The sequence below is a fragment of the Odontesthes bonariensis genome, chromosome 3 (genome assembly GCF_027942865.1).
Source record: "Odontesthes bonariensis isolate fOdoBon6 chromosome 3, fOdoBon6.hap1, whole genome shotgun sequence".
In the NCBI taxonomy this organism is placed as follows: domain Eukaryota; kingdom Metazoa; phylum Chordata; class Actinopteri; order Atheriniformes; family Atherinopsidae; genus Odontesthes; species Odontesthes bonariensis.
In genome coordinates, this window is record NC_134508.1 from 1,141,800 (window position 1) to 1,151,286 (window position 9,487).

A 9,487-nucleotide genomic window follows, 5' to 3' on the forward strand; every position below is an offset into this window, starting at 1 on the left:
CCTGCGTTAACTCATTGGCTGCCAGCCATTTTCAGTGCAGAGCCACCCATACTGCCAAGTGTTTTACAGTATTTTGACTGATTTTCCAAGACCCACAGAAAAGTGTGTCTTATGACTATGTACACACCGAAATTACCAAAAGAAAGAGTAGACTCTCTTCTTTGATCAGGAAAAAAAAGTTTGTTTCTACCATTTTCAGTCCTTTAGTAATAGACAGTAGAACATAGGTTGGTTTCACCAAAAACAGCTGTTTGACCCAAAAAGTGGCACTGCTGCCACCTTAATTTTGCCAGTATATTCTCTGTTTAGTGTTTACAAGCCTAAGATTTAGTGACAAACTCCGCTAGATTGTCCCCCCAGCCCGCTCCGTTAAAAAACGCAATTGACGTCTATAGACGTCTTTGGCACCCAAAGAGTTAATGTGCAATAAAATATTTATCGGCATTAAATAATTAACAAGTTAACGCGATAATAACGAGTTAACTCGCCCAGCCCTAACTATAAATCTTCATCAAACTTTCATTTCTGTTCCATGTTTTCGGAATAATTCTGAGATTCTTGACAGAAACGGGACCAGGCGACACAAATGTCATATAAACATCTAAGTTGTGATGGAGAAGTGTTGACTGGATCTCAGTTTGTGGTTGCAAACATTTCCTGTAATTCCGTTATAAATAGTAAAGTTTGGACCTTGAACTGTCCCATATGAGCAGAGATGGCGCATGAAGCGTAATTGTGGACATAACTGAAGACTTATCTGAATATTTGATGAAAGGTCACATCTGTGGCTGCAAAACGTAATGAAAACCAACATTTCCCTCAGCTGTCTTGGAGAAAGACTGTGCTTCTGAAGTCATTCACTGATTTATAGTTTAGATTTTTCTAAAATCCCAGCCTGATAAGAAGGAAATTCGCCTGTAAAAAGTTTCTCCAGGTCCGGTGGCGGATGTCATTTCATTATATCGCAGCCGGTTTTGCAGCCGTTGTTTCGCTTTTTTTATTTATTTTTTTTTTTGCTGCAGACTTTCAGTTTTAGGATGCAAAACGGGAAAAGCTGAAAGGAATGCAACAGGTTCAGGTTCAATCCACGTTCAGTTCACTCTCTCAGAATATTCTCAGAGGTCCTGTCGCTCGGCTGCAGCTCCAGTTTACCACAAGACATCCAGTCAGAGAGCTTCAGATTCTGATTTAGAGACAGAAGAAGAGTTCAGACTTAGGCTGTGTTCCAAACCGCATACTACTCCTACTACTCCTACTAACTTTCTGAGTTAGTATGCGAGTTTGAGTAAGCAGAAGTTCCCGGACGCATACTAGATTCTCCTAAATGTTGGGTATGCATCATGAGGTTACTACTCATACTCAAACTACCCAAGATGCAACGTAACGCGACGTCGCCGATCGTCATTTCCTGTCAAAACGGCAGTTTCAAGCTAGCTACAACGAGGGTAGGTTCACTTCCTGTTTTCAAAACAAAAGCACCAATTGTATCCTAATGGCTTTCCCTATGATAAAAGGCAACGGGTATTTTATTTTGTGAAAATAACAGGAAGTGCGTTAGCTCACTGCGGCTAGCTTTAGTAGCGCCGAATTCGTGGGAACAAAACTGTAAACAGCCGGTATTTTGTCAGGTTTTCAACACGTTGGGGATCTAAACGACTACTTTCTCACCTGAAAATGTTTCAAATGTTGCTAAAGTTTACAGAGTTTAGAGCTTAAGAGAAATCAGCTTCAGGCCGGCTGATTTCGGCTCGGGCAGGAGTGAAATGCATTGTGGGTAAACGCTCTGCATACTGTCTGATCGAGTAGTATGTAGTATGTAGTATGTAGTACGCAGTACGTAGTATGCAGTACGTAGTATGCAGTACGCAGTACGTAGTATGCAGTACGTAGTATGCAGTACTTAGTATGCAGAATGCAGTACGTAGTATGTAGTATGCAGCATGTAGGATGCAGTATGTAATATGCAGCATGTAGTATGTAGTATGCAGCATGTAGTATGCAGTATGTAGTATGCAGTACGTAGTATGCAGTATGTAGTATGTAGTATGCAGTATGTAGTATGCAGTACGTAATATGCAGTATGTAGTATGCAGTACGTAATATGCAGTATGTAGTATGCAGTACGTAGTATGCAGTATGTAGTATGTAGTATGTAGTATGCAGTATGTAGTATGTAGTATGTAGTATGCAGTACGTAATATGCAGTATGTAGTATGCAGTATGTAGTATGCAGTACGTAGTATGCAGTACGTAGTATGCAGTATGTAGTATGTAGTATGCAGTGTGTAGTATGCAGTACGTAATATGCAGTATGTAGTATGTAGTATGTAGTATGCAGTATGTAGTATGTAGTATGCAGTATGTAGTATGCAGTACGTAATATACAGTATGTAGTATGCAGTACGTAGTATGTAGTATGCAGTATGTAGTATGTAGTATGCGGTTTGGAACACAGCCTTACTGAATGTTCTAGAGCTCTGATTTAATCTAATCGTCATAGAAACATCTGCCGAGGCTCATGGGTAATGTAGTACTCAGAGCCAGTTCACCAACAGAAAGGGCAGGATAAAGTTTACTGAGGTGTAAATGCATTTACTTTGGGAGCCGCTGGACTCGATGATGCGTAAATGAGATTGCGCTGAACTGATGGTGGATTGAGTTCAGCCTGTTCACTGAACCGCGGGAGCTGCTTTCACAAAGATGAACTCACTTAAAGAATGTCCTTGTGTCTTTAGAGGAAACACAAAAACTACCACTTTGGGATGAATACCTTTTTATATACTGAATATATATATATATATATATATATATATATATATATATATGGATTTAACTAAGGATGTGTCTCCTGGATGGGAGGCCTGTGGTGAATTGGGTTAAAAAATTGTGTTTCGGACATATAAACATTTGATTTGAGTTTAATTTAAACAAATATTTGTAGCTGCAGATGGTTTATTTTATTTAAAAAGCCATCTTTGGCTTTTTGTGAAGTGAGAAAACAGTTTCTGAACGATGGCAAAGAATCAGAGAGTAAATCATCAATCAGTGTTAGATTAAAGCAGAGCTTTAACTTTAGACTGAGGGAAAGTCCCTCCCTCTCTGCTGTGCTTCAGCTCTGCCTCCCAAACCCCTCGTTAAAAGCTGATTTAGGCATGATGGAGTCTTGCTTTAGGTATGTGGGAGGAGCCACATTTTTCTGGCTATTTAATGACATTTTAATAACAAAGCCTTGATTTGTTATTAAATTAAACTCTTTAAAAAAAAAAAAGAATTTATTTAGTCATTTATTATTATTATTATTATTACTTAGTAGTAGTATTTTTATTAGAATCGGTATTATTGTTGTTAATATACAATCATTGTAAATATTAATAATTTTTTGAGCTACTTGACTAATTTGAATTTCCCCCACTGGGGGATAAATAAAGTATGTTTTTATTCTCTTGATAGGAGGAGCTTTATTTGAAAGTGGTACCAAACTGTGCTTTAAGATGCTAAAAGCCTCAGTTATATGACCGAGTTTTTACTTTTCTTCATCTTTGTGCAGCCAGCTCCCGATGAAAGAAAACGCTGCAGGAACTGTTTCTCACTCCTTCGTCTCATTCTTCTTTCTCGTATCCAGGATTGCACACGACTCCTCCTCCTCCGCCGCCGCCGCCGCCTCCTCCTCATGTGCCGGACTCCGCCTCCTGTCCTCCTCTACCTCTGTCCTCCCCTGATGCAGCGGGAGGGGGCCGCTCCGCCCTGCTCAGCTCCATCCAGGCCTTCAGCAAGGGCCGGCTGAGGAAGGCCCGCATCGTGGACCGCAGCACGCCCGTCATCTGAGTCATCTGACCCCCGACATCTGACCCCCGACATCTGACCCCCGACATCTGACCCCGACATCTGACCCCCGACATCTGACCCCGACATCTGACCCCGACATCTGACCCCCGACATCTGACCCCCGACATCTGACCCCTTCATCTGACCCCCGACATCTGACCCCCGACATCTGACCCCTTCATCTGACCCCGACATGTGACCCCCGACATGTGACCCCCGACATCTGACCCCTTCATCTGACCCCCGACATCTGACCCCCGACATCTGACCCCGACATCTGACCCCGTCATCTGACCCCTTCATCTGACCCCCGACATCTGACCCCCGACATGTGACCCCCGACATCTGACCCCTTCATCTGACCCCCGACATCTGACCCCCGACATCTGACCCCGACATCTGACCCCGTCATCTGACCCCGACATCTGACCCAGACATCTGACCCCCGACATCTGACCCCCGACATCTGACCCCCGACATCTGACCCCTTCATCTGACCCCCGACATCTGACCCCGTCATCTGACCCCGACATCTGACCCCCGACATCTGACCCCGTCATCTGACCCCGTCATCTGACCCCGACATCTGACCCCGACATCTGACCCCCGACATCTGACCCCCGACATCTGACCCCGACATCTGACCCCCGACATCTGACCCCCGACATCTGACCCCCGACATCTGACCCCCGACATCTGACCCCGACATCTGACCCCGTCATCTGACCCCGACATCTGACCCCGACATCTGACCCCCGACATCTGACCCCAGACATCTGACCCCGTCATCTGACCCCGACATCTGACCCCGACATGTGACCCCCGACATGTGACCCCCGACATGTGACCCCCGACATCTGACCCCCGTCATCTGACCCCAGACATCTGACCCCCGACATCTGACCCCCGACATCTGACCCCGACATGTGACCCCGACATCTGACCCCGACATGTGACCCCCGACATGTGACCCCCGACATGTGACCCCCGACATGTGACCCCCGACATGTGACCCCCGACATGTGACCCCCGACATGTGACCCCGACATGTGACCCCGACATGTGACCCCGACATCTGACCCCCGACATCTGACCCCCGACATCTGACCCCCGACATCTGACCCCCGACATCTGACCCCCGACATGTGACCCCGACATCTGACCCCCGACATCTGACCCCGACATCTGACCCCCGACATCTGACCCCCGACATGTGACCCTGACATCTGACCCCCGACATCTGACCCCGACATCTGACCCCGTCATCTGACCCCGACATCTGACCCCGACATCTGACGCCCGACATGTGACCCCTGACATGTGACCCCCGACATCTGACCCCCGACATCTGACCCCCGACATCTGACCCCAACATCTGACCCCCGACATGTGACCCCGTCATATGACCCCGTCATGTGACCCCCGACATCTGACCCCGTCATCTGACCCCGACATCTGACCCCGACATGTGACCCCGTCATGTGACCCCGACATGTGACCCCGTCATGTGACCCCGACATGTGACCCCGACATGTGACCCCGATATGTGACCCCGTCATGTGACCCCGTCATGTGACCCCGTCATGTGACCCCGACATGTGACCCCGTCATGTGACCCCGACATGTGACCCCGACATGTGACCCCGATATGTGACCCCCGTCATGTGACCCCGTCATGTGACCCCCGACATCTGACCCCGTCATCTGACCCCGTCATCTGACCCCGACATCTGACCCCGACATGTGACCCCGTCATGTGACCCCGACATGTGACCCCGACATCTGACCCCGTCATCTGACCCCGTCATGTGACCCCCGACATCTGACCCCGTCATCTGACCCCCGACATCTGACCCCGTCATATGACCCCGTCATGTGACCCCCGACATCTGACCCCGACATGTGACCCCTGACATGTGACCCCCGACATCTGACCCCCGACATCTAACCCCCGACATCTGACCCCGTCATCTGACTCCCGACATCTGACCCCGTCATCTGACCCCCGACATCTGACCCCGACATGTGACCCCGACATGTGACCCCGTCATCTGACCCCGACATGTGACCCCTGACATGTGACCCCCGACATCTGACCCCCGACATCTAACCCCCGACATCTGACCCCGTCATCTGACTCCGTCATGTGACCCCGACATCTGACCCCCGACATCTAACCCCCGACATCTGACCCCCGACATCTAACCCCCGACATCTGACCCCCGACATGTGACCCCGACATGTGACCCCTGACATCTGACCCCCGACATCTGACCCCCGACATCTGACCCCGTCATGTGACCCCCGTCATCTAACCCCCGACATCTAACCCCCGACATCTGACCCCGACATGTGACCCCCGACATCTAACCCCCGACATCTGACCCCCGACATGTGACCCCGACATCTGACCCCCGACATCTAACCCCCGACATCTAACCCCCGACATCTGACCCCCGACATGTGACCCCGACATGTGACCCCTGACATCTGACCCCCGACATCTGACCCCGTCATGTGACCCCGACATGTGACCCCTGACATGTGACCCCGTCATGTGACCCCCGTCATGTGACCCCCGACATGTGACCCCCGACATCTGACCCCGTCATGTGACCCCCGACATCTGACCCCGTCATGTGACCCCGACATCTGACCCCCGACATCTGACCCCGTCATGTGACCCCGACATCTGACAATCCAAATTATTTTTTAATGTGATTTCTTTTCTTCTTTTAGCTCCCAAACAGTCATTTAATTTGTAAAAGAAAACATAAATCATCACTTATCGACAGGTTTGCTACTAAAGTTTAGTTGTTTAATGAGTCCTGACGGTAACGGCTCTGAGTCAAACCTCCTCAGAGCTCAGTTTTATCGAAGGTTCATTTCAGACCTATTAATTTCATTTTTTTTTATTTCAGTTCAGTTCTGTTTCAGCGTGTTGTGTCCATATTTTATTTTGTTGTGCCATACGAGTCATTGTGCCTGTAGAAATCTTAATGTTTTTGTTTTTGTTTTGTTCTTTAATTGCATGTGACAATAAGATGCATAGAAAGCAACTATTTATGGAGCTCCGCTGGTGAGGACGCCAACACTTCAGCTCACAGTTTATCGAGATCAGCAATAAGTACAATGTCTGATTTTATGAAGGAGAATTGGACCATGGATAATGAAATAAACTCCTTTTTTTTTTATTGAATCCTGAATAAAAGACTAATATCGTCTCTTGTTTAAGAAATGAATGCAGAAGTGCCTTAAAGCTGAGTTTATGGTCTCCAAACACTCGTTTAATTTCTTACCTGATAGAACATGATGCTAATTTAGTGAATTATTGTCCCATTTGCAGTAAAACGGACAACACGTGATGGGGTTAAACCCAGTGGGAGTGAGAAGTTTCTGCAGTTCTGATCCACTGCTCGCTGTTTTTTACCAGTTTGAAAACTGTCCACAGGACATTTGGCTACAAATTTGAGGTGATGACCACCTACAGTACACATTTTATGGGGAAAAACCTATAAAGTTTTTACACAAAAAACAGCAAAACCGTACAGTTGAGATGCCTGAACTATAAAGTTTGTTTGGCAAAATTGACCAAAACCAAGAGAGCTTTTCCTTGTTTGCACATTCTCAGATTTACCAAGTTTCATGAAATTCAGCTGTGTGGTTTCTGTGTTATCTATGGAAGTTTTTCTGTGCCATCAGAGTTTGAATACGAATTTCTAATATTGAATTTTTACAGCATCAAAATCAGACTTTGAATTTGAAAAACCAACAGTGTAAAAAAAATCTATTTCTAAAAAAGAAAAATCAATGGAAAAAAATTTCAACTTCAAAAAATTCAGTGGAAAAAATCATTTGTGAAGTTTAATTTTTTCCCCACTGAATCTTTTGAAGTTGAATTTTTTTCTATTGAACTTTTTTCCATTGAATTTTTTTTCCACTGAATTTTTTTCCATTGAATTTTTTTTCCACTGAATCGTTTGAAGTTGAATTTTTTTCCATTGAATTTTTTTTCCACTGAATCGTTTGAAGTTGAATTTTTTTCCATTATTTTTTTTTCCACTGAATCTTTTGAAGTTGAATTTTTTTTCCACTGAATTTTTTGAAGTTGAATTTTTTTCCATTGAATTTTTTTTCACTGAATTCTTTTACATTGATTTTTGTTTTTAGAATTTTTTATTTTTATTTACTGTTGGTTTTTCAAATTCAAAGTCTGATTTTGATGCTGTAAAAATTCAACATTAGAAATTCGTATTCAAACTCTGATGGCAGAGAAAAACTTCCATATATCTTGCCTGCAAACAGACAAATGCTCCTGATCTAAAGACGCCACCTCAGTTCTCCCCATGGTTGAGGGCTCGGTCGTCAGAATCTCAACATAAAAAACAGCCTCACAGTTTATTTAGTAGCTTTCGGGGATCTTTTCAGATCAGATCGTCCGATCTTCCTCAGCAGACCTTTGATGTCGAACATGAAGAGTTTGGCTAAAACTTAAAGGAGCAGCTGAACATTTACAGAAAAAAAGCATGTTCTTCTGGTTTCTGGAAGCTGTTAAATATGCAGATTATTAAACTTTTACGTGCCAGGATGTTAGCTGTGATGGTGTAACTTCACCCGAGTGTAAAACTGAGTTTGTGTGCTGAAGTGTTGGCGAGTGAAACGCATTTAGTTGTGAATCCCGCCTCCTGAAGACTCTTATCACTATAAACAAAGTCGTAGTGCTCATGTGTCTTGGTTAATCAGTGCAATCCGGCCTAAAGCGACGGTCTCCACATCCTGAATGATCTTTAAGTTGTGTCAGAATGTCGTGTGTGCAGCACTTTAGAGGGTTGGAGGAGTGTTTGTGTTCCTTAAACAAAAACACTCACTAATCACCAGGTTTGTGGTCGAGTTGGGCTGCAAAACCACCCTCATCTTCATCGACTCTAAATTATAATACTTGTATCAACCGAATAAACATTTTCTTAAAAGTGGTTCAGGGAAAAAGAGTGAGTTGTGTTTATTTCACGTGATGGTGGCAAATGAACGCACCATGAAATGTTGGATTTTAAATGCCTAAATAAAAACAGTGATAAAAATATTCAGTGTATCGTGCGTGTTTTTTCACCAGGTTTAAATTCTCCTTTAAGACGTCAGCTCTTGTGACAGCTGGATGTTGTTTGCGTGCTCCTACAGTTAGATTAATGCTTAAAAGTGACATGAGAGATGGATATTAGACGGGAAAATCACTTCAGTCATTGGAAACAAACTTGTTTTCTGTTTATAATGATGAAATAAATGCATTCTTAGGTTTTAAGTGTGATTAACAGTCATATTTGTCCCGAGTTGAGCCCTAAGAACTGAGGATTTACAGCAGGCTCGACAGTAAACACCTAGCCAAGTTGTTTTCTCAAAGTAACTTATAAAGAAGCCCCAAATATTCTGGAAGAGAAAATAGGGTTGTAGCTAACAATGCAAGTCATTCCTTCACTAATCCATTTCCACGCTAAAGCAACCAGCCTCTTTGCTAATAATATACTTATTTTAAAAAATATCTGCTAATTCTGGGTGAATTGGCTGGATACAAACCCACTTTAAAAAGTTGAGGGTCAGAGGGTATTTGTATGGAGATTGTGTCTCGTCTACTCACTCTCACTTCATTCCAGAACATTTTCATTTGAAC

The 9,487-nt window shown here is 44.7% G+C and overlaps 1 protein-coding gene across 2 annotated transcripts in view; it reads left to right on the plus strand.

Moving 5' to 3' along the window:
• The window catches only part of pxk (PX domain containing serine/threonine kinase), a 44,957-nt gene extending 40,168 nt beyond the window's left edge, over window positions 1-4,789 (plus strand). The window contains exon 18 of one of the 2 annotated variants that reach the window (XM_075460048.1): window positions 3,623-4,789. In XM_075460048.1, the coding sequence (XP_075316163.1) occupies window positions 3,623-3,825 (203 nt within the window). In that variant the 3' untranslated portion in view covers window positions 3,826-4,789. The remainder of the gene's footprint in view (window positions 1-3,622) is intronic. The other variant, XM_075460049.1, reaches the window with a different exon arrangement.
• The last annotated feature ends 4,698 nt before the right edge of the window (window positions 4,790-9,487 follow it).